This window comes from Anopheles coluzzii, chromosome 3 (genome assembly GCF_943734685.1).
Source record: "Anopheles coluzzii chromosome 3, AcolN3, whole genome shotgun sequence".
In the NCBI taxonomy this organism is placed as follows: domain Eukaryota; kingdom Metazoa; phylum Arthropoda; class Insecta; order Diptera; family Culicidae; genus Anopheles; species Anopheles coluzzii.
This window is the reverse complement of record NC_064671.1, coordinates 87,348,713-87,375,077: the sequence shown is the minus strand read 5'-3', so window position 1 is coordinate 87,375,077 and position 26,365 is coordinate 87,348,713. Positions and strand designations below refer to the sequence as shown.

The following is a 26,365-nucleotide window of genomic DNA, read 5'->3' as shown; positions in this document are numbered from 1 at the left end:
TCATGATCAAAATGAGTCTTTGATTCGGAAATTTCCATTGGAGCAATTTTAATTGAACTGATTTTTTCCTCTCTATAAATAGCAAACGGATTCCAATCACCGAGTCAAAGCAAAGCAAACAACTATATTTCAACATCATACCGGTTTTGCCTGCATTCTAATCTTTAGCATTTTATTTTAATTACTACCTACCCAAACAGCGGTAAAAAATCAATCGCCCAAGGGGTACATTGGAAACGGGAAATTGAGCTACATTGCTGTGCCGATGTTTCGCTTTTTGCTTGCGCTTGCTGTTGCTGTCTAATACCACTACCCTGACTACCGAGCTACCACGCTACACAGACAGGCACAGGCAGGCAGGCAGCACATGCGGCAACAAGTGCACGAGTCTGCAATGAAAGCACGTGTCCGGCCATTCCTTGGCGCAATATGCATAGCTGCACGGATTTTGCTGCTTCCATTTCGCATTATTTTGCTGAGTTGTACTTTTTTCTTTACTACGCTTTTGCGCTCACTCTTTCACTCTTCGTGCACTAGCCCGCCCATTTTCTTCCGTGCGGAGTGGAAAAGATAGTAAAACGTGCCTTGAAATTGCGGAAGTCATGCCACTAAGTTTTGCATCGTAAAACATCCTGCGTGCAAACCACACACACTCACACCATCTCGAGTTAGGTTGCTTTATTTCATTCGATCGGGGCAGAGGCAGTGCAGTAGCGCTGTCGAGAGAAAGGAAGGAAGAGGGACAAGACAGGAGAGAGAGAGAGAGAGAGAGCAAAGAATGGGAAAACATAACCGGGGGGCAGAGGATTAGATGGCAGTGAACGTGATAGGGATGATTAAGATTGGAAGCGGTACGATTTATAATGAGCAGAGTATTGAATGACCCGGATACGATGATGAGAACGATGCCAGGGGAGGTCCGTGTACGATATAGTGTGCTTCTGCTGCAAAATGGACTTGCAGTGTTAGATGAAACTTAATAAAAAATGGTTTTTTATGTGTGATTTTATAGCTTATTCGTAGGAATCAGTGAATAATCTCAACACATGTCAGCAAATGATAGTTTAAAAATCAAGCTTTGTACGTTGTTCGGTTACAAATCCCTTACAACAGAACTGTCGCATGTTCCCATTCTTATTACCATCGTTCTTCTATGTTGAAGATTTCACAAACGTATAAACTCAATGAAACGATAAAATTTCCAATTAAAATGAAGACATAAAGTGACACAAACTGACTGCTGGTACCGATTGGCTGGAGAGAGAGAGGGAGAGACATTTTGTTTTAAGCCTGCCTCTGTTCGCGCTAATCTTGATGAGCATCAAAACGCGTCGTCCCAAAATTCGACACATTAATCTTTGCTCCTCAGAATCGGCTCTTGCCTTTTCGGTGGCGAGAGTGGGCGATGACTTGCTACTTTATACCGTTTTGCCATAAAATTTAAGCAACCGAGTGGCGTTTTTCGCATTTGAAATCCGCACACAGCCGTCCGTTCGCGTGACACGATCTTGATTAAATAAGTTACCGCCTCGGGGGAATGGCGAGCCGAATACGAAACACCGACGCGCCGCTAATGAACCGAAAGAAACACAAATCCGATGCGTCGAGGGGAACGACGAACCCGCGAGCTCTGTCAAGGGAGCCGGCGGTGTAACGTTCGACCGTACGCTACGATTATGGGCCACCGAAGTCGACCAGGCAGATCAATCATGCCGCTCTCCCCATGATGCGGTCGGTACGTGCAGACCGGTGACACGCAAAATTCCCTAACGTACAAAACAGTGAAGCGGCATGAACATTTCACCCGATGGGTTTTAACGAACGGATTTCTCTGTTGCTCGTCAAAGCTGTAAACGACGAAGGTGTGTGGTGTGGTCAACGTTTTGTTGGTTTATGGAGTTTTGGTTTTTTGGAAGGTTGGAATTACTGTATGAAAGGTTCGGGATCACCTACAATCCTTTGCTCGAGTACACATAAAGTACTCGGGAGCAGAGTTTGTGTGTCTGTGCTCTGCCGATGGTTCACAGGCGGTATGAAGTCATTAATTTCGGCGATATTTTATTACCATTGTCAGTGGTCAACGGGACAAAGAGTGTGGAATGAAACACAAAAGCAAGGTAAGAAAGCCATTCGCAAAGGCTACCGGCCGACTCGGACACGACACGAGTCTGCCGCCAGGAGACAGAAAAACTGACTGAAAAACGAGAACGGCCGTCATAAATCAATCGTTTACGTTCATAAATATGAAGGTTTGGATGAACGAAAACGAACAAAAAAAAAACGGGTTGAAGAGTGTTTTTTTCTCTTCAGTTTACGTGTGGATGTGTGTAGCACGCACTCGAAAAATGTTTGTAAAAAGTGTGCAGGAAACACTATAAAATTTTGACGGCTGTGATCGTAAAAAAATCACACGAGCAGGACACCACACGTGGCATGTTTTTTTCTTTTCGTTTGAAAATGTACGAACTTTTGCCCGTGCTGTGAGCGTACAGTCTCTCCTTTTTTCGTTGCCGGTTAATGCGAGAATGGTTTGAGGGCGAAATGGATACGCGTGCGTGTGTGTGTGTTTTTTATTTTTCCTTTCCTTTTTAGATCAGATAAAATTTATTGTTTGAGTGGTGTACGGCTGGCCCCAGATTTGGGACCTTTTTTGGGACTACTGGAAGCTTATATGCCGTTTGGTAGGCCAATAAAATCGCGCAAATGTTTCATTTCGATATCGAATATTATATTGTTGATATAGGAAATGCGAGTAGAATGAGGGATATGCAATGGATTTGATTTTAAATTTCCTAATCGCTTTCAATATTTTCTACTTAAGCGATAAACCCTTTCCTCTTTGTCACAGCAGAGTGCCAAAGCAATCCTTTCAAGCGAATGGGCCAAACTGGCGAGGGGATATGGTATACGATGTTGATATTACCATTGCAAGACAGTTTAATCAATTTTCTGCCATGTGTGTACAAGTTTCAATCCTTTTATAAATTTCTGAAACTATGTTTACTGAGAGTATTTAACAAATTCCTTTCTAGCATTGAATGCACCTTGCTCATGTTTGTATCATTTACCAGTATCATGCACTAGCCCGCTTGACCGTGAAATAGAAATGTCACTGAAACATTCATAACGCGATCGATCGTGCCACAGGAGAGCCCTTTGGTCCAAGGTCCCTTTGTCCCATGCCCAATGATAATGGTTGGAGGTCAGATGAAGCGTAGAAACGATAAGGTTTACTCCGGCGACAATACTCCCAATGCTACCCAAATGGGTTCCCTCGCTACCAATCATGCTGTGCCGTTGTTCCAATAATTAAACCATCGATGAAGTACCTCATTGAAGGTCAGTGTTCCATTGCAGGAGAGTGAGTAGTGGTACGGTTATGCTTTTGCTAGTATTGGTTCCACACAACAGCTCATTTATGAACCAGAATTGTCATCGGCCGGAAAGCGCGACGTAAGCGGAACCGGTCGTGTGGTGCTGGTACGCTGCTTGTCTAACAAATTTAGCCGATAGCCGATCTCACCGAGCAACGACAGCGACGAACGAGAGGTACCGTAGTTGTTTGGCTAATGTTAAAATATTCTATCCCTTCTCAAATCTCCCACCCCAACTCGGTTTGGAACGGTCCCAAAAAATGGAGAAAAAACCCTCCCCAACCAGTGTTACCAACCGACCGAGATATTGGGAGCTGAAACAAATTTGGATGGGCTGGAAAAAAAGAAAGAAAATGCACACCATGGCCCTTCCCTCAACTCTAGCTGTACCACCAACCCCTCCTCCCGTGTGGTGCGCATCCATCTCAACCCCATACGGCGGTGACAAAATTGTGTCAGGCGAGAAAAACACGATCTTTCCGTTACCGGAGACACGGTCCACCAGGGCAGGGCAGAGGCTGTGATGGGTGTGATGACGTACATGTTTACACACTCCATGACACCGTGTACTTGACGACAGGTGGTATATGCCAGGGTTGTCGATGGCGGCTGATACCCGCGCTATATTTGGGCGATGTTTGGAGCATAAAATTGAAGAATGTCAATAATGCGCCCGTGCGTGTGAGAAATAATAGAGACATGTTTTTGAGATCCTTATGTACATTATTATGTTTACTTCGAGATCACGCTTCATTGCGATGTCGTAAGCAAAGTCAAACTCAATTAGTGAGTTGGGTGTTTCATCAAACTGTTATGGTTTTTTGTTTGCTTCTTCTTCGTAGATAGCACATCTGTCCAGGTTGGAACCGCAATGCCAGTGACAAATTATGACAGTAAGAGTGCCAACTGTGTGCCAACCTGACCCGGCATGTCCAAAGGTCACGCCGGATGCTCCGGGTAGCCGAAACGCTACGTCAAAGGCAGCATCATCCGTTCGCTTGATTTTACATCTTTCCCGCCTGGCGAAGTCGGCAGTCGAGATGTGTGTGTGGGCTGTCAGGTCAAGATTTATTGTGACAACTGAAGGGTGACAATCGTTTGTTGTGCGCTAGCATAGAGCAACTGCGTGCGTGCAAGAGAGTGCGAGAGTCTGAGTAGAACGCTAGAGTACAATCCCGGTGCGGTTGATTGTGGTTTTGGTCTTGGTTTGGGCCGGGCCGATTAAGGCATGACTGGGGGGGGGGGGGGGGGGGGGTGGGGGGGCGGAACGTGGGGCCTAATTTTGGGATGGGTCGGTACCGGTGATTAGGCTTGTGAAACTTTTGACACTCAGACATCCATTTAGATCGCGAGCACCAAACGAGCGGATAAGAAAGGCAAGGTTTCGCAATTTGACGTGAATGGACGCTTCATTGAGGGGACGGTCGGTTGTGGTGTGCGTCCTGAGGTTTGAGAAATGGTGTGCGAATTATGCGTGCCTCAAACCCTTTCCGACAAAGGTTAATCATCTAGCAAAACGGCTGTTCGCACTATCAAAACAGTAATTTGTCAATTAGGGCACGAGGCCGTAGATGAATCAGAATTTAGTTTCAAATGTCATAACAAGGATTGGTTGGCATCAGAAATGGTATTTTGTGGAGGTGTTATTGTTGGTGTGAAGGGTGATTTTGATGAGAAATGGGAAACAGCTAGAACATAGCTATGTCCATCATCGTAGTTGAAACGTTCGAATAATTTTAAGATCATTTCTTGTCTTGTCTCATAAGACTTGTGTCTGAAACATTTCTTGTCTTGTCTCATAAGTCTGTGAAGCTTATATGGAAGAAACATGGAATTAAATGACAATATTTAATGTTTATTGATTTTTAGGTTTAAAAAAATGTTTTTATCGGTTTTAATGAGCATGAGATCACTCAAGACTTATTTTTGAGCAATATTAGATTGAATGAAAGAGTTTATATATTTTCTTAAATTAATGCTTGTGTTGATACAAATTATGTTCGAATTGCTGAACTTGCTGATTATTTTCATGTGTTAATAACGTTTTAAAATAAAACAAATTCACAATCAGAAACCATTTCAGTGACTAGACCCTCTTCCAACTAATCAATATTGAACCCAACTCAACTCGCAGCAAATGGAACCTTATTGTCGCTTACTGTCGCTTTATACCTTCTGGCGCAATGTAATTTTGTCCGAATGGCTGAATTAAAACAGAAGCTCGTTTTCATTCCAATATCTGTATTCTCCAACACCCTTGGATATCTGGCCATAAAGTAGATCGTTTTTGTGCTGGCACGAAAAAAGTACCACCAACTGGAGGCTGAAAGAATGTAGTGCTCGAAAAAGCAGAATGTGGCTAGTTGCATGGGGTTTTTTTTGGCTATTCAAATTCCCTTTTCTAGTATAACATTCCACAGCGAAACATTTAATGTCCACCGGCTCTTTGCCAGCTCACCGGCAAGTGGCAAGACACCGCAGCGAACGAGAAAACTGGTCCGAATTGAAAATAGTGTCGCTGGAGCTAACTGGAAATGAATGGAAACGATAATTCCATTGTTAAACTTTAATGAACCGTTCGCATCGAGTGGTGGTAGTGTCAGAGCAGAGAAGCGCAGAGACGGTTTGGAGACACAAAAAATGCGATGGAAAAACGATAAATGTGAGCAACAATGGTGTAGCGAAAGGAGCGCAATGGTAATGGTAGCTTTACACGGCGACGGTTCGTTGAGCAATCATTTCATCCGTTACTCGTAAGAATAGTTCCCTGGTGGTGATAAGTACTGCCCGACAAGACAACTGGCGAATAGATTGTGTAGTTTTATCAACGGCATATCGCAAAATGGTCGATCGCCGTTTTCACCGCAGTACGAAACCGCAGTGCAAATGACACCTGTCATCGATAGTAGACAACCACTGATGAGTAGCGTTGTGGTCGGACGGGTCGGGCGATTCTCCCATTCCCGTATTCAAGCGCTCTGAAGTTACCAGAAACCTGAAACCACTTCATCTGCTTTCGGCAACGGTGAAAGCACAGCGTAAATATTGTTTTCAAAACACAAACGGGAAGATCGTAGGCTGCCTCGGTTTCGGTGCGACCCATACGACCCAGCCCAGTAGGAGGGTGAAGCTGGGTCGAATGGGTACGGTTCCTGTCGCGCGTTTGACAGGTGATACAGGACCGCGCTGAAGTGTGACGGGATATAGCGCGCACGGATGGGTTTGACAGGATCGCCGCGGCCAGCGTATTTGTTTTGCTTGCCGCGGTGCTTCGTTACGCGGTGCTGCCACGGGGTATTCAATCGACATTCGGGATATATTTTTGACGTGACGTTGATGGAGCTTCTCTGGTAGGGCTTTGGCACTGGTGGTTGGAGGGATTATGTAAAAATCTAAAGGTGAAAACGAGGCAAATTAATCATTCTTAACACTGTTTCGTAAAATCAGCACATGCCCATGCCAGTTTTGATGTTGATTCATTGTGCTGAGCTCCCTTTTAGCATGATAGCTTGTCTATCTGAGCTTATTTTATTGTATTTTATAATATACGCAGCCATACTCAGCTCGCTCAGTTCGTCTATTTTAACTGAACTAACGACATTTCTTTTATTCCGTTATATCTTTGTATATTCTCTGTCATGTTAGCCACATTTTCGAGCGATATCCAGTGCTGCAAATGTCAGTGCTGCAGAGTCACGAGATAATCACCATCGAAAACAATTAACATATCCGTGGCAGCTTACAGTTCATTGCTGATACTCAATGAAAGTGCGTCATGACATACTGATGGCAGCGTGCGTCAACAGTGCTGCCAAATGCCACTAGTTCAGTCACCAACACTCATGACTAAAACGAAGCTCAAATCAGCTCACGTACACAACTGAGATGATAAGATGTGAGACTCAAACAGTTGGTGGACCAATCATATGATTGGTGACATAATCACGCCATTCTTGGAATATACTAGGCGTGTGAACCAAAACAACAAAATGAGCATGTTTCGAGTCTCACCTCTGATCATCACAGTAGAGCTGACATTATTTTGTTTCAGTCTGAATTTGTCAGTGATACTTTGCAGAACTAATCACAGCAAAAAAAAAAGTCATGACAAAGTGATTGACCAAGCGTTGGTTGCTTAAATGTCATCAACCAAGGTATTGGACACACCAACTTTTTCAGCATCACCTCTGATTATGACAATTGAGTATACGTCACGCTGACGTCTTGTTCACATCAGCTGAGTTCTTTTATTCGTCCGTTCGCTCGTTTGTTCATTGTTTGCTGGAGCAAATAACCTGCAAGAACTTTACGTACTGATTTCTTAGATCACTTGAAATTATAAAACAAGGTGGCTGCTATTTGTTCCGAGCAGATGATTTAACAAGTGCAATAAGCAGAGCCCAACATTTATCTTACAAAACTTTCATCCAAGATAAACAAAACAACACTTCGCATGACCATATGGCTCCGTCTTCCTCTCGTCATCTAACCTGTTTCGCCTAACAGGCACTGTTGTTGAGACGAAGCAGCTGACTTTCGAAAATAATCTTCTTAAGGAAATGAAGATTTCTTCTGCCTTGTATGTGGAAGGCTTCTTGAAGTTTTGGGTAGAAATTATAGCCAACCAGAAGATGAAGCTAACACCAACACAACGCACACACACACACGCCGGAAGTTTCAAAATTGTGCACAAAAAGCACACATTGCTCCATAAAACCTTACTCCGCGAAAGCCGAAGAAAAAACTCCCAAAACCGCTCGGTACAAAAATCATGCACACCGTCGTACCGTGGTGTGCTGCCGTTTTACAAAATGATGAAAGTTTCGTCCGCAACGCGTTCCACGCGAGTGTGAATGATAAACAGGCTATATTTTCGGTGAAGATGCAAAGATGGGCATCGTCGTTTCGAGTTTTTTTTTTTTGCATAGCTCACTCCCACAGCTCCCGCTGAACGTGGGGTAATAATGGTGCCGAGAGTACCGGCAATGCCAGCTATGCCAAGCATCGGGTGTTTGCGTTTAATAATCATTCTTACGAATAAGACAACAAACAAAGTTTTGGTTTTTTCTTTCCTTCGTCGGAAGGAAAGCCTGTTTGCTGCGAAGGCAGCGACATAAACACGGCGAAAGAACTGGTAAAGGTTCAGCGTGCCGAGGAGTGGGCGGGTTGATGGAGAGGAAAGATGTGCTGGCGTCTACTGGTGGCGTCTAAACGGCTAACGCAAGTTTTTCTTCCCATCGGTATGCCGAATGGTTGTGTTTTTGTTGTTGCTAAAGGGATTTTGTTGTCTTTTTTCCTACCACTGCTACCGTTGTTGCTAACCCGATGTGGTCGTACCAAAGGAAGAGGAACACCTTTCCCGGTTCGGTAAAAGCGACTTTGTGTGGTGGAGCAAAACTTTCGGCAGGATAATCACCGCCCAAAGCACGGAGACAAGAAGAGACGCAAATCACATGCCTGCATGTAACACTTAGTTTCGCACTTGACTTTGTACACTGCCTGCCTTTGGGGTGGCGGCCTGTCACAAGGAGGTGTATGTCACTCTCAAGCGAACGGGAGACTCATTTTGGCAAGCCGAAAAACGTGCAATCTGCTTGTGACAGTTACGGTGGGCAGGGACCAACCGCTGTCAGGAATGTCCGCGTACCGCCGCTTATCAGCCAGACATGATGGAGGTCTTGTTGATTTTCTCGCCCGAGGTTATACAATAAAAAAGAAGGAAAAAACGCGAAAACGGCTCGGGAACAAACCCACACACCGTTGAGAGTTGGGACAAATTTTAACCGCCACCAGGAAAACACCCACCCCGGGGGTTTCCATCGCTCGTGGTTCAAAAACGATGAACGTAAATTTATCCGCTCGTCTAACGAGACTGGTGCTGGTGCCATTATCAAGTACCTGGCTACTTACCGTGCGGAAAGCACGGCGCTGTTGAGCGAACCTGTGGGCCTAAGAAATCCACCAAAAACAACTACGCCGTAGACGTGACAGCAGTATGTGTGTGTGAGTGGGCACGTTTTTTTGCTGCCGCCGCTTCGATTTGCAACGATAAAGTGAAGTTGTGCGGCAGCAGTTTTGTCGCGGTTGAGAAGTCTATGCCAAAACACGACGTACAAGTTGTCGTTCACGGTTGCTTGAAGCTGCACGTGCAGCTTAGTCGCAGGACGTGGGTGGCTTTTTTTCCTCCCCCCCTATGGGAATTTCGAGTGTGGCTTTGAGTGCGCGTGTGGAAGGTAAAATTATCCGCCTTGATCTTCTTAACCATATTGTCGAGGGTGTGGAAAGTCTTTTACCGGGCCGTCGTAGCATGTTTGAGCGAGTCAAGCGAGCGATTTGTGTGAGCGGTAGATTGAATTCCTGATAATTGATTAAAAGCTTTGACGGGAGCTAAATGTGGATTATTGTTTTTTTTTTAACAAAAACACCTGTTAGTTAGTTAAATTATTTCATTATTCATTTCATTTCATTTCATTTCATTTCATTTCATTTCATTTCATTTCATTTATTTAATACAATATCCGCCATCAAGGCTAAATATAATAGACTTAAAACTAATTTAATACTAACAAAAAAACAAAATAATTCATGAAAAACTAAGCCTAACTAACCTAGTCATGACCTAGCAAAAAAGAAAGGAAAAAAAACAAGAGTAGAGCGTAGAGACTATCATAAACTTAACAAAAAAAAGAGAGTAATAGAAAACTAAGGAGAATAATTACAGGGAATTATAAGAAAAAATACGGTTACGGAAAGAGTTAAGAGAGGTTCAAGAGACATATCATACGTCGAAATACTAAGGATCAAAACAAATGGTAATATTATCACTGAACTGAAGTATTCAAACTATATATTTTTGATTTTGGAGCCTCATTGCAATCCTTTAAAAACCGCCGTCAAAACGAGTTATTAAGTAAGTTGATCTATCCATTTATTTTAATCTAAGTTAGATTAAAAACTTACAATTAGTTTAGATTAGATTAAACAATTTTAATCACAATTACAATTTACGTACTTCTGGAATGTTATGTGAAACGATATTTTGTATCTCTAGACACTTTCTACATGGATTCAGTTCAACAAATAAAAAATTGTTACTGATTGTTGTCTGCATTGACTTGACTTTGAATGGTTTGTATACGTCAATGTTTTCTAATACTATCCAATTTATCCAAATCCTAATATTATTGAACTATCAGGAATAACTTTGAAAGCTTATGTTTCTCTTCAGTCTTTTTAAATGATAATTTTCTTAGTATAAGATTGTCTGCTTTTTGTACACATTTTTGCTTTATTATTTGTGATTATGCCTTTTCAATGATTTGATGTATAATTTTAAAGTTTTAATTTAATTTATTATAAAATAAACAGTGTATACAAAATCCTAGCTCTCACCATATCAACGTCCTGCGAAGAAAAAGGAAAGTATACCGCACAACAGTGTTATGCATTTTCCGATTCTTCATCTTCTCGCAACAAGACCAGCTCTATGCCAACGCTGTTAAGCCATTAAAAAGAAGATCATCTCTCCAACAACCTGTTTCGATGGTTTACCCAAGCCAAAGCAAGAAGAAGTGAAAAAAATCCCATTCTGTACGACAAATGGCTCCAATAAAATGACTCATTACCAAGATTTATCTAAAGCCAAAAGGGGGCAGGATATGTTTCAAGTGTGGAAGAAAAAAAAACACATGCACACTAAAACGATGCTGCAGCTGCCCGGCTCGGCTATGAAAGTGATTTTTGCGAGCTCTTTCGATGTTTTGGCTTTTACGTTTTCAACGCGCGGTCGTTTGCCGTGTGCCGTGGTTCATGCCAGGCACAAGGCGTCTTTTGGCGTTAATGACTTGCAAATTGTTTCCGGTGGCCGTTTCATCCCATCTCAGCTGTACGTGTGCACCATATGATTATATGATGCCTAGCGACGGCCTCCCGTCGTCCCCAGTTGTCTCGATTAATACCTATTCACACCGCACCATTCCCCCCCCCCCCCCCCCCCCCCCCCCCGTTTTCCCAATCAGAGCTAATCGACGGCGAGGTGTTCGTCGAGCAATTTTTATGAATGATTGAAATTATAAATAGAGCATATAAAATATGGCTGCAGGGCAGAAAATGAGCAAATCGAAACGAGAAAAAAAAACCTACAACAAATCTACATTTATTAGTGCCGCCCACTAACATGCCACTTTTCTTCGAACGCTCTAACCCACTTTCGTTGTAATGGTGAGCGATAATTCATGGTGCTTAATTTATATATATTTTCCTCCCCTCTGGTACTGCTTTCGATTTTTCGTCCACTGGTTTCAGTGTCGTTTCTTAGTTTTTATATGTGTGTGTGTGAGGTAAAAAAGGTCGTCACGAGAGGTTTTTTATTCTTTGAAACGTCTGACATGCGAAAAAAAAACGAATGGCAGTGTTGGGAACGAAATATAATGCTAATTCGACCACATCTGTTTACATAACCTAGAAACTGAGAGTAGAAATCCATCGGCAAGCGGCAAGGTGAACATTCTCACTCAGACGTACGTTCGTCCGTTCGTCTGAAGCATTGGGGGGTTCTTTGTACTCTCGCAACTCGCACTTCAATCGCTGCTTTTCGCCTCGCACTCCCCGCTAACCGACACGGAACAGTGTCATGAGCTTGACACAGGCGGAAATGTGATTCTGGTACGCCGGCCGATAATAGACTCAATCACAAACTGTGAAGGATATGGCATACGGGTTGTCTCGCGTAGGCAAGATGGAAACAAGTAACGCATAAACCATACCCGGGGCAAAAGCGGGTACCAACCATCCCACACACCCGTCTCCGTTTGAAGTAGCGAATATCGAGGACGTCAATTGACGCTCGGTGCAAGAGCAATACATGTCCCGGAACGACAGCAACAGGGATGTGGTTTGAACAAAAAAAAAAAAAGGAATAAAGGGAGCAAACGGGAAATGGTTTACGATTTCCATCGCTGGTGCAGGACGGAACGGAACGGAAACGTGTACCAGCTGCGAACAGATGTTTCGTATCGATGAGAAATGTGTTGAATTTCATTTCAAACCGACGGCGATCCGGGAACGATCTAGCGAGTGTTGATGATTTGCAGGTGTCTGTGTTTTGAGTATTGGGGGGCGAATATGCATGAGCACGAATGACAGAAAACTGGACGGATGCCGTAGGAACATCGATAGAAGAAGCTTAGTTGGAGTGAGACATTTGTACGATTTTATTGAGCTTAATAAAGCTTTCTTTGATTCAAAGAGTATTAAAATGTTGTACGAAACAAAACAAATTCAATCAAAACAATCGGACCTCCCTTGGGCTAATTAGAGACGGCAAAAGTGTGAAGAGAAAACACATAAAATGCTACAAAATAAGTGCGGAAAGGAAGTAGAAGATGAAAATGAATCGAAAGGATATAAAGCACTAAAAGAAGAAATAAAAAAAGAAAACGTGTACATACAGCATAAATGGAGCAAAAAGTGTATTGGATGTGACACAAAAAGAAGAAGGAAAAAAAACCCGAAACGGAACGCAAATTTCACACCACAGAGAGGTTTCGTTTCGTGTGAGTGTTGGTGATTCGTGCGTGCTGTTTTTTTTTTAAATTCTCGTACACACATATATATATATTTTGCTTATTGCTTCGATTTTTTCGGTTTGACAAAATGCCAGAGAGAGAGCGCACAAAATTACATTTATTTTTAAAAAAGTCACAGTGAGGAAACACAGACGGGTAGGAACGGAACGGTGGAAGAAAATATGGGATAAAACACGGTATCGTGAAAAGAAGAAAAAAAAAACGGACCAACAGGGAAAGAGAAGCAGGAGAAGGGGGGGGGGGACGGGAGAAATCCAATAGCGTCAATGGTGACAAACGGATTTGGATCCGAAGTTCGATCGTGTTCTATGGGTGTGTGTGTGCACGCGAGCATAATTTTAGTTCAATTGGATGGAGGGAGAGCAGAAAAACGAAACCTGGTCCACCGCTCCCAGGGCAAGCCGTTGGGATATTTTTCGATCGTTCGAACACGCGTTTGAAGTTGGTAGCAGATATATGAATATTAACAGACAAAGAGAGAGAGAGAGAGAGCGAGGGAGAGCTAGTTGTTGAAGGGGAAGAAAAATCGATTAATAGGGCAATCTGAACCGAATCATTAATTAGCATGTGTTTGACTTCTTAATGAACGGACAGAAGTAACGAGCTTTTTTCTTGTTGAGCAGCTCAAAACTTATTTATAGCTGGACTAGTTTTGTTGCTTAATTTTTCATAACCGACCTTACAAGACGTTTGGAATGCTTGAAAATACTTCTGAAAATACAATCATAATTGTACATAAAATAGAAATGCGAAAATAGTTGCAAAATACTGCACCCGTTCCATTTGCTATTGGATTTTGGACAGCAGGAAACGGTCAAAGATACTGGGATTTTTGGGAAAATGGAAAAAAAATGGTAGAAATCAGGAAGATGGACATGTTTATGTGTGTTGTTGTATCAACTATTAGCTATGGGAGCAACAAAGATCAACCATCACAATAGCAACCTTCATTGTCCTGCTTGACGTGTGCGGGCGAGAAGAAGATGTGCGTTCGGTAGTGGTACTCGTCCGAGCCGGCCCCGCCGTAGCTGTCGCGCGTCTTGCGCTGATGCCGGCCGGTCATCTTACTCTTCGATCCACCGCCCCCAGCGCGACCTCCGCCTTCGCGCATGTTTTTCCGGAACATCAGATTCATGTTGTGCGTGTGTGTTTTTTCCTCCTTTTTTATACACAGGTTGATTAGATGCTTTTGCGGGATCCTGCCTTGGAATTTCACAGTGAGCAGAAGAGCACTCAAACACTACACTGAGACTGAGATTTTGAATTGTTGGCAAACTATTTTGTTGTTAAATATATTTTTTTATAATTCACACGATCACTAATCACTTCAACGATTCGTTGAAGTCAGCACAGGTAGGCTCACAATTATATGCACCACAGCGCACCGATTCAACACGTTTCTTGTACATAAATAAACGACACTTGCGGCCATAAGAAACGCAAATAAACTAGCAGTGAAAAACGCGCCGACACTCGCGTCACTTATCACGCTTCATTAACGGCTGAGAATAGAAGATCAAGAACAAGAACGAACCACCACCCTTTTGTCTACAGCGTAAAGGTCAGGCCCTTTGCATGCAAATGCAACACACGAAAGACGTCAGCATCAGACGCAACCTGTTGGGCAGTGAGTATGTATGCGTGCGTGTTGGGCAATCTTCGTCTGCCACGGGAAAGGCCAAAGCGTACGGGGTGGCCCCGGCCGTAAGGTCACAGTATCGCGGAATAATTTAGAAGCGCAACGCACACGCACGCTGCTGTGATCTTTCGCCCAAATCGTCGTCGGCTGCGACTCGTACGCACACAGAAACTCTACTGAGCGCGATCGGCGCCAGATCGGTCGATCGGTCCTCACAAGTGGTTGGTTGTTTTGCTGGCAGTGCGAGAATAGTGCTCCGTGTTTTCTCCCGCGTTTTCTGGTGCTCCTTGCGCATCAGGTGGGTGGGATATTATGAGCGCATGAGTGAGTGGGTGGGATCGAGACACCGAGAGCTCTCTCTCTCTCTTGTTCTCGTCGTAAATATTGAGGGATCAGTGAAGAAATGGACAAGGAAAGAGGCAGTTGGGTGTTATGATTATGTCCATTTGGTTTCGTTTGTTAAACTAAAAAGTTGTGCAATTTATATCATTTAACTCCACCTCACTAAATAAACACTGATTGCAGCATGTGAAATGGGGCAAATATTGAATATTATAGATAATTTTACTTGCAGATAATACTTGTACACCCACTTTTAATATAATTCAACCATACCAATGTTGAATAACATCATCAGGTCTCACTTTAGATCTCCCTGGTGAGCGCGCGAATTCTCTCACGACAATTTCCCTGTGCCGTTCTAATTTTGTCCGAAAAGTATGTAACTTCTTCCCCAGTGTGTTCGTGACCCTCAGCGGGCAGTAAATAAAAATTTATAAATATGCACAACACACTAATACCAGCGTCTGACATTAGCGTGAACATTTGTGACAAACCGTACCACCGCCCAGACCGCGTGGCTCGCAGTGTCGCTCCGTCCGAATGTTTTGCGCTGCCTCACCGAATGCTGGTGATGCTTGACAAGTACAACGCGATACCTGCTGCGCGATCTCCTTCACTAAGAAACGTTTAGAAGACACTTAACAGACGCAGTATAAGTTGCTGGAGAGTGTATTATAATTCAACTAGGCTCATAGTTTGCATCGAAAGTGTGCTGCGGGACTCCGTGGAACCATCTCGCAAAGGGAATTGCAGCAAGGGATACATCTATGAAATTAGACACCCATCTGCTATAAATAGTCCCGCAAATAGTCCGTTGAGAGGAAGTCCACGGAAGGAGCAAGAGGAGGTTTGTTTTGGTCGGATGTTTGTTTGCGATGGAAATTAGATCCGACAACTCGTTTCCACCGCACTCTTGTGTCCGGTGTACGTGCGCGCGGTGTGCTGCGGTAAAACATGATTTCGGTTGCTCCTTGAAGCGCTCATGTCGTGTTTGCCGGCACGGGTTGTAATCGGAAGCACGGCCGGAAGCTGTTCGCTCGTAGCATATTCCGGTGTAGTGACATCCGTGGGACGGTTGGCATGGAGTAGTAGAATGGCATCAAGTGGTGGAAACCTCCCGATGATGTTTTGGAGATTAGTCATTTGCTGTCGAGTCGAAGCTCCGGTGGGAAATCTTAGACATGAATGTTGATTGGTTTCGTGAGCTCCCAGTTCCGTGATGAAAAATAAAAAAAAACCACGAGCGGTGTTGATAATGTTTTCCGGAGCGGATTGGCTGTTGGAAGTTGCTAGAGAAAAGTGTGCGCCATTCGTCGCGAGGGAATTAGATGGCAATTATTTTAAATTAAATTGATGAGTCCGATGACTTCTGTTGGGAATTGAGCGTTGATAACCAATGCAGAGGTGGCTAATGTTTGCGGTAATTAATCTTTTTAGGTTTTTTGTCTTGCATATTTATAGACAAAGATTGAAAAGGAAAAGATATATGGAGTACATATTTCATTCCCAGAATATTCCAAAAATGTATTGAAGATTCCTTAAAGCTGCCGTTTTTTTAAATTGTTTAATAGCATTTGGAATATTCTACCGGCTTATTCGAAAATTTTCAGTGGTTTCATATTGTTTTTGCCATCAATTATCATACAGACTACTCTCACATTCGCCAATTCATATTAGAAAACTACCATGTTTAGCATAGGTGTCCTACGGTGTCCTTAGTCTGATGTTTTACAAACTGCAGGTAAACCTGAAGTGTAAATTTAATCATGTGTCCTTGTTCCAAACATCAAACCTCTTGAAACAGTCTTTATAGAAGGTAAATATACTGTAATGATGTGTAGCAGCTGCTACCATCTGCAACGGTAGTGAGGTAGTGAACACTATAGAACGTTTCAAACAGTTCACTGTGGAAGAACAAGAGCCACATGAAGGAGGAGAAACAAAAACCTCCAATCAAAGGGTGTATAATCTTCTACACGAGGCTCTCAGCTGGAGTGTCCTCGAAAAGGAGTATGTGTGTGTGTGTGTGTGTGTGTGTGTGTGGTACAACGAACCGTTAGCCGCTGGAATCTTGCCAGCTTGTAACGAGCGGACGTACAGCACCGGGCAACAACATTAGTGTCTGCTGTCGCAATCAACAATTTGTTCGGTAATGTAATATCGCTGCTATGTTTTATCTTTCTTGCATCTGCATGAGTCCATCGTTCTTGCTCCATAGCATATACATTGCAGCACGAATGAATATTTAAAACCTTGCAAAGCTAATCGAATCGATTCATGCGATTTTGTCTGCCGTCGTTGCTAAAGGTGTCAGGGATCACAAATTAATCCTTCTGCAACGTCACTGTCGGATCGTTCATTCAAATGAGCACGGTTTAATGTGCTGTATCGTACCGAAACGGCATACTCTCTCTCTCTAGCTCTAGCCGAGCTCACCACCACCGTTCAGCATGGTATCGTGAAAGCTGCTTCTCATTACAGCCGCACGGGGTTTGGCGTTCCGGTTGCGGCCGAAGTAGCGAACGACGGTGCTCAAGAAAATCCATCTCGCTAGAGTATGCTCGTCAGACACGGGCACGAGAACATCAATGCCCGAGTTGATGCCAATTAGTATTCACCAGCCGCCAACTGTACCCGATCCAAAGGCGATGTGTCAGTAGGGATGAAATCTGCAAACCGGATCCGAACGTCACGAGCCCGTGAAACGTAATCTAAATATTGCAGGCAGAAGGTCAAGACGGCGGTTGGCGGTTTGTTGGAGCGGCGCGGCAACCTCTACCCTAATCAGAGCAGTTTTTCGTTTGGCAACTTTTAAATGAGATCAGTATAGCCAACAGTTGGTGGGGCGATGATTCGGCATTACTGTTCATGGTGGTGGTGTTGGAAATCCCAACTCACGTACAAGTTCCCAGCGGGATGAGAGAAGAAACCGAAACCGTGCTCAGTGGCGTTTCACCGTGGGAAGGACTTTTGCTATCCGCAGAACGTACGAACACCGACTGCAGAATAGAAAAAAAGGAATAGAATCGATTCTTGTCCTATGGGGAAATGTTGAGAAAGGTAGTGGCATTTTGTTTGCAAAATATTCTTTTTTTTTTCACTCCTAGGGTGAAATGAGTGCAAATAGAATCAACAGTGTTTTTGAACGTGTTTGAAATTGAAGCGATTAATTAACCCCGAACGAATTGCTTATGCTCCATTGTACGAATTAAATCAACATCAGCCAATCCTTTGGAAATGTGGTTAGGTGATGATAACTTAAAAATACAGCCGATCCCTGACAGCCGGATACACGGTTAATGGGGACCGAAAACTACCGCAAAGTAACGCGTATCTGGAATTACCGCATACGTCAAAGCTCGTGGCTTTCAACCAAAATATCACTAATTTTCGTATAATTTTGCAAGTAAAGGGTAGTGTTAGCCACTTAATTCATTATTTGATATGATTCTGACTGAATATAAAAATTTAAACCTGTTGAAATGGTGTTCAACATTCGATAAAAAGGGAGTTATTTGGTAATTTACAATTGATGAGTCAAATCAGTAGGGGAAGGTAGGTAAAGACGGACACTGCGGGTAAGATGGACACTTCTCATAAATGCATCAAAATGATAATTTTCGAAAAAATCAACAATGCAGCATCCTAACTTAATGTTAAACAACACATTTGAGAACATTTTTGGCATAATATGTGCAAAATTGGTTAAATCCACGAACAAAACAAATTTTCAATCGTGCGCACCCTTGTGGATCTAATTTGACTACTACGGATCTTAAGCTCTACAACTTGTATTGTTTATATTTCCGGAAGTTTTATTTCTTGAATGAGTTGTCGTGATCATTAATGAAAAAACTGGCGAAAGAACCAGAATGAAAGCAGTACAAAACATTGTTTTCTGGTGGTTTAAACATCCTGACACCAAAGCGGGAAAGACGGACACTTTGTTGTAGGGAAAGATGGACACCAAATTTATTGATTTATTTTACTTCTTCTATCAATTGGTGATGAATAGATTTCTTCAAATACCTTAGATAATGGTATTCCAAAGCTAAAAACCAATCAGCAACTAAAGAATGTATTGAAATAAACGAGGAGTGAAACACCGGTCAAAATAGTAGCCATCCGTTATGTTATTACTCGCTCGACGCTGATTAGGCGCTTCACGAAATCCAATATCTTGTCACGACTTGGACAACTTTAAGCAATAAAAAGATCAGGCATTGATGCGACATTGTTCAGGAATAGATGAGAAATTCTATGGGATTACAAATATCAAATGTTTTGACATATCAGACATTTTGACATGGTGGAAAATGAATTAAACTATTACCAAGTCCCTCAAAAAATACTGGGGTCTTGGTCTTTTCGCGGAGTAATTTCCATAAAGGAAGTTCTAGACTGTTGTTCTGTAATCTGGAGAAACGCCAGCTGTAAGTACGCGATATTTCAATAATGAAGCGGTGCTTACAATTCCTAACACCACGGCTGAATGAATCGTCGTTGCATTAGGCCCAGAATTGGTTTATAAATGTGCCAGGACGTGGAAATCAATAGATTTTGTTAAAATACTGTAAAACTCCTCACTTTCCAACGTTTTCTACAGATGTCCATCTTACCCTTTATGGTTTCCATCTTTCCCATATCAGGTGTCCGTCTTACCCGCACATTTCAAAATCGCACGAAAAAAATCATGTTTTTCATTCTAGAAAAAACGTAAAAATCGATGGCAACTTAAAAGTTTCAACACATTTTTCTGATAAAACATGAGTGTAAGATAATGTGTGCACATTTTCATAGTCTTTGCACCTATATATCCCTAGATTTTTACCATTTCCCTTAACGTGTCCGTCTTTACCTACCTTACCCTACAATTTGCTAAAAGCGTCAAATTTATAAAACCGCGTATCTCCGAATCCGCGTATAAGAGCTATCATGTATCTCGGGCACCGCCTGTATTACAATTTTTATCAAAAATATAAATTTAAATATAAATATAAATATAATAAAAATTACTTAAGCACCATGTTTGAAAGCGTTTGATCGTTGATTTTGTTCCGTAATCACCAAGGGTTCAATCTCGGAAATAAACTTATAAAAATTACATTAAAGTCATTGAAATGCTAATATCACCTAATTTGCAAAAATATTACTTTCCAATACAAAACTTTGTAAGTTTTAAACTGTTGACAATGCATACTGTCCTTAGGAAACGTTCTGTAGAATTTTCCCAAGCTGGCAGGTCCGCCAAAACTTGAAAACTCAAAGAAAATATGACATTTTCATGACATTTAAACAGTACGCCCAAACGATAGAATTTACCGTGGGCAAGAAATAGAAAGCAACATATCATATAAAGACCGCCCAGAAGCAGTACTGACGTCATTGTGAACGAAATGTCATCATTTGTGTTTTCTGTTTTTTTGCAAGATGGCATACCAACCACGACCACCAGCAGCACGTTTGTATCGTTGCACTGTTTCTTCGTGCACAATTAAGCATACGGAAAAGGCAGTGCAACTTAAAATAAAACAACCCATGTACTATCGCAACACAACTATTGTTTCTCCCCCCCATCGTATAGTACAACCACTTGAAACTACACTATAAAGAAACGGAAGAGAGAAAGGAAAAACAACAAAAAAAAACAAAAAGATGAATTATTGGTGCAACTTTGTACCTGTTTTCTTGATGTCACTGACGATAATAAAGCGCTTTCCTAATTATTTTTAATTTCGTGGGGAAACGTAGCAGCAGCACCACCACCACCAGCAAGCAAGCGTGGAAGAAGCCGCACGGGCAACAGATGCGTACGCGAGCGATAGTTGCGTCGTGTTTGGTTTGTTTGCAAGCAGGGATAATTAAGCGCACATTGCACAATTCATTTCGTGCAACAAATTCAATGTCACCACGGGTGGACGCGAGCGGACGCGGACAGCGTTTTGTTGGCCGGACCATTTCCATTGCACGGCGGAAGTCGTAAACGAGCAGGATGGTAGGTTTTAGAACACAAACACACCCACAAACACACAGCCGGATATAAATGATCGTGAAATTGTTATTGCGTGTGCGTTGCGAGTTGTTATTGGAAAGCGTGGCGCCGTAAAATGGAAGCGGTGGCGGAAAGCAGACATTTGATTTGATTTCCATCGGCGGAAGCGAAAGCGAGCGCGCGAGCGTTTTTTAGTTTTTTTTTGTTTGTTTGTGTGTACGCATGTAGAGCATCCCGGAAGCAGTCGAAACAGTGCACAAGCACCAACAGCGAGAGAAAAGAGAGAGAGAGAAAAAGAGAAAAAGGGAGAAAAATACAGATTCATTAATTTATTTAGTTTTATGTATATTGGATCTACACAATCGACATCTACCGTAATGGAATGGCAACGGGAACGACATACCGTCAAATAACTACGAACAACTGTCATTGTCAAAACTAGAGCAATGTAGGGACAATCTATTGGGGGATAGAACAACACTACGATGGATTGGAAGAAAGGGCAAACATCGAATAGACAGTTTAACGAACGTTTAACAGTAAACATGGGCGTTACGATCGAAGAGTGTGCAGTGTGACCCTTCGCTAGATCGATCTAGTAGACGCTAGCCTAACTAAGGTTTGCTCAATATCATGCAGCATTCTAAATCGAGAAGTTTTGAAGCCCTTGGGGACCGCTTTCAAGGTCTAAACGGGGTTTCGGGCTAGCTTGTATGCTGTATTGTATCCGTTACTTCACTACAAACTAAAACACACACACTACAACACTTCTACGACGTCAGCTGAGTGGCACGCGGGAACGAAACAATAAAAATGTAATGAGCTTCTGTGTCCGACAGTGTCCCCCCCCGGGGGTTATGAGGGAAATCCAACGAGCCGTAGTAGCTCGAGTACAAAGAACCTTGCCATTGTTGGCCGGGACGAATAGCGGGCAGCACTCCCTTCTCATTGGCATTACCCCCGGGGGAGCGATCTTGAACTTACAAATTGTTTAGCGCCCCGAAAGAACCCTACCCCACCCCTTGCCCAGCTCCCCAAGGATGCAGCCTCTGCTGCGGAACACGAGCATCTTGAAGAGAAAATGAGACGGCAGCAAAGAAAGAACGATGCTGACGAGTGAGTGTGCAACGAGTGCCAAGTTTTGTGCAATGAGAAAGTCTGACGGGATAAAACATTTTTGGCATAGTTTTATAGCCGGCATATTATTATTGTTCTACCCTGTTCGGCGAGGGGAGGGAATGGTGGAGGAATGGAGTGGAATTACTGTAGTACTTTCTTCGTCGCTTCGTTCCCTGTCTCATTTATCTTTTCTGCTCGCTTAAATGCTGCAGTGGATGATACACGAAACGATTGTTTTCGCTCTGTAATGAACTGGCACTCTAGACTTGTTGCCATGGCATCGGAACGGGGAGGGGGGGGGGGCATTGGGACTGCGAGGTTTGTTCGTTTGCACAAAACTATTCAACTGGCAGCCAGTCAAAGTGCTCTCTTGTTGGTGGGTAGTTAGCGTCACTTCATTAAAATTACCGCTGTTATGGCATGATTGACACTTCCCTTTCATGCAGGGTGATAATAATAGTTGCAAAGGTTAGAAAAGATTATCTTAAATTGAAACTGAAATTAAAATGCACTCATTGTATATCCAGTGAAACAAAAAGCAACAAAGTAAAAGGTTGTTTGTGTCGTATGTACGAAAACTACCAGGCGTCTCCATCGGATTATGGAATCAATTATCTATACTTATGTATTGCTATAATATTTTAATTTAAATCTAACATTATTGATACATCAACAGTCAATATGGCTAATTGATTTTTTTCGTACACTGTTTGCGGCATCAAACTGAAAAAATATGATTGAATGTGAATAATTTACATAATTTTTCTAAATTAAAGCAATACGAAACTCCATATTCAACTGTTACATTGTGAAACATACATGAACTGTAACAATGTCAAATATTGTATTTTCTTTGATAGTAATATGTGGTAATGTTTAATATCATTAAGAATAAAGCATTTTGCTAATAATGCGTGCAATACAATGGAGGAATGGAAAAATGTGTTGAAAGTTGTGGAATCGATTCCGGATAGTGGGTCTGGAATCAGTTTGTGGAATCTGTTCTGTAATCGACTCCGGAATCAGTTTCTGGAATCGGTTCTGGAATCAAAACTGGAATCAGATTCGGCTCCGCAATGAGAATCGGTTCGGAAATCGAAATCGGCCCAGGAATCGGGTTCGCAATCAGAATCGGCTTCGGAATCAAATTCGATTTCGGTATCTCTTGTACCGTACTTGTAAAATAACTTGTAAACGATCTATTCTCATGAAGATTCTAGTACTGATTACGTTTCTAAAACTTCTAAGCTACTCTGATTCCTATTACGAATCTGATTGCGATTTCTGAGCTGCGATTTAGCCGTACGAATGAACGTGTTTATTTGTATTTCTATATTTTATCCATCGTACTTTTTATCTGAGCTTAAACATATTGTACGGAATTCCAGAAGAAAACATTTAAATTCCTCACTAACCAAGAGTTATATCCTCCAGGGCACCAAAAAAACGAAGTGAAAAATATATCTTCTTTTGGTAGAAAACAAAGCATGACGATGGGCAGCCGCACTTGGGTAATGTAATTTACAGTCGTCCCACGCGGTGCACGCAGACCCTGGGTGGTTCGTTTCGCTACTGGACAAATTGTCTTTCAAAAAAAAACCAAATAACACTACAAATAGGGTGATAGATGGGGGCAACGAAAATCCGATTATCGTATGGCGCTTCTTTTTTTATTCATACCGCACTTCGCGCGAAGGCAACAAACTTGAGAAACAAATTAAATTTAAGCAAACAGCCTACAAACACTTCATTAGGTTTTACCGGCCACTGGAGTGGGGGCAGAAAATGTATTTTTCCTATCTCATCGCAACAATGAGTAAAGAAAAGGGAGAAAATGAATAACCTAAACGTCTTCCATGAAAAGCATCACCATTTTTCACCTCCACCAGTTGTACACCTTGGCGCAGCACTGGGTACTTGGGAGGCACGGTGACAAAATGAAGGTTTTTTTCTTCTCTCTTTTTGGTCTTTTTGGTTGGCTGCTATTGTGTGCCGACTCCCGGCTCTTTTTAATCTTGGCAAGTATCTCATCTTTTTCGTCGGCAACAACGGGCAGGCATGAGTTTAGATTCACGTTCAAGGTTGTGTGTGGTGGTGCGTGATTTTTGGTTCCTTTTTTGTTCGTACATCAGCATGGCGAACGCCATTGTCACGCCCCTTAGGGCCAGTTTACCGCCTTCCAGCGCGTGTGCTTGGAAAATCATTAAAACTGATATTTTATAGACGGTCGTAAATTGTGCCCCCCCCCCCCCCCCCCTGGAGAGGTGGGACTGTCGTGATCAAAAATCTGCTGCTTGATTTTTTGTACGTTGAGGTTAGTTGGAGTTGAGAAAAAATACACACACACACACATTGCTGGTCAGTGGAGAGTAGCGATCACATTTTGGATGATGGTGCCGATAATGTTGAAGCGTTAAGGCACATCAACAATAGGAACCATCCTAAACGTAACATTCACAACACTTTGCAGCAAATTTTCCCCATTTTTTATGCGAAATAGAGGGCACATAGTGTGTGAGCGGCAGCAAACAACGTGACGGTAGCAAACACGCGAAACACGCGGCACACAAAAGAAAGGAAAGATACAAAAAAAGTACTTTATTCGATTATGAATCGACAATTCCGTTCGATTGCAAGACATGCATGGAGCAGCAAACGGTGCAAGCGGTTAGCGGCAATCGGAAAGCGCTTTTATTTCACCTTTACAAAAGCTTGTGTCCTACAGCACGTGGGGCGGTTGGAGGGGTATCATGATGACAATATTTCCCCCATCCTTATCGATCCAACATCAACCATTCACCTTCAATGCAGGCTTGCAGGCGTGTTTTGGGGAAGCGAATGGATGTATTTCTCATCGACAAAAACACTGCCACTGCTGCTAACATTTTATTTACAGCCAATTGAGCAGAAGCTTCATCAACTTCCGCGTTCGAGTGACAAAACAAAATGCATTCCTGCACTTCCCGGAGCTGCCCCGCGTTTTTGTAATAGGCACACACGGGTTGTGACAGCCGGAAACAGCCACATCAAAGCTACTCTGTCAAAGCAAACGTGCTTTTATGTGCACGCTGCTCATGGCGTCGAACGAAACGGTCAACGGGCTTCTATCGAGCCATGAGCCATTCCGTTGTTTATTGGGGCAACTGATACTGCCGGGCGAACTTTATCGTCGCTCTTGAGCCGGCATGAAATGGTAAGCTCACTCGGTGTACTGGTGGAGTGCTGTTTTTCACTCTTCTTCGTATGCCTCCGGTTGCTGCGCTGAAGCGTGCGGGAAAATTTCTTCTTCTGGCCAAAGTTTTCACTTGATGCTAACCGACTGCCCATGGACGGAAGTAAAACTAACTTCTTTGACTCCCAGCTTTGCTGTTACTGCCCCATTGTTTGAGTGTGTGTGTGTCTGTTAGCAGCATGATTTATGTGTGTGAAAACTTTTCGATCAAAGCGGACGGGACAGAGTTGTAATGCAGTGAAGGAAACGAGTGAAGGAAATGTTGCTTTTTGTAAGCCTGGCAACTTAAGCAAAAGACATATGTTGACGATGTTTTTGGAGCTAAAATTTAATCGCACACTAAAACCATACAAGACAACGAAAGAAATTCAAAGAAAAAGATGTTCCCTTTTCTTTTTGTAGCTCTATAACGGACATTTCATTTAATGCGAAAACAAAAACAGAGCGTTAATTTGCACTGCTGGCTGGGAGAATCGTTTACGCTTTACGTAAATCGTGCCATTTAAAATCAGCTGACTCTAACGACCAACTAGCAAAAAACGATGCTACGATGCTTTCCCGTGCCCGGTGCATCCTCTATGCAAGTATGCTTCCCTCCGGAAAGTGAACCCGCGCACACCGGGGTACGGGCAGCCGGCTTCCTCTGCACAGGAAAACAAAAAAACAAAAACTCCCCGGTCGACACCGGCGAGCAGAACGAAACACGGAACAAGCGTTCCTTCCTGCCTGCGAGCCTAAAATATCCGCAATGCGTCAGACGCGAGCCGGGTCGGTGAAAATGGCACCGAGACCGGGGCCAACGGACCCCGACGACGACGAGCCCGGGCGAGCGTGCGTATGTAGGTGTGTGTGTGTGTGTGTGTGGTGAGAGCAACCCCCTACCACTCATACAAGGGCTCCAGTTTTTGGCGGTTAAAATGGCAACGGCATTCCAGCGTCAGGTGCGGTGGATGCGAGTGTGGATCTCCGCGTGAGAAAGGGTGGGCAGCAGCTGGGATGAAACGATGAGCGAGCGTACACTGCCGTGAGCAAGAGAGTCCGAGATGATTTTCACACGGTGCGGCGAACAAATCGTTCTCG

General features: G+C 43.0%; 1 protein-coding gene across 5 annotated transcripts in view; it reads right to left on the bottom strand.

Moving 5' to 3' along the window:
- Nucleotides 1-26,365, bottom strand: part of LOC120957629 (uncharacterized) — a 65,787-nt gene that overhangs the window by 13,390 nt on the left and 26,032 nt on the right. For 3 of the 5 annotated variants that reach the window (XM_040379921.2, XM_040379922.2, XM_040379923.2), the window contains exon 3: nucleotides 20,623-20,661. The exons of 1 other annotated variant lie outside the window; for it this stretch is intronic. In XM_040379921.2, coding sequence (XP_040235855.2) covers nucleotides 20,623-20,661 — 39 coding nt within the window. Of the gene's footprint in view, nucleotides 1-13,906; nucleotides 14,279-20,622; nucleotides 20,662-26,365 lie in introns of those variants that run through there. One more of the 5 variants, XM_040379925.2, reaches the window with a different exon arrangement.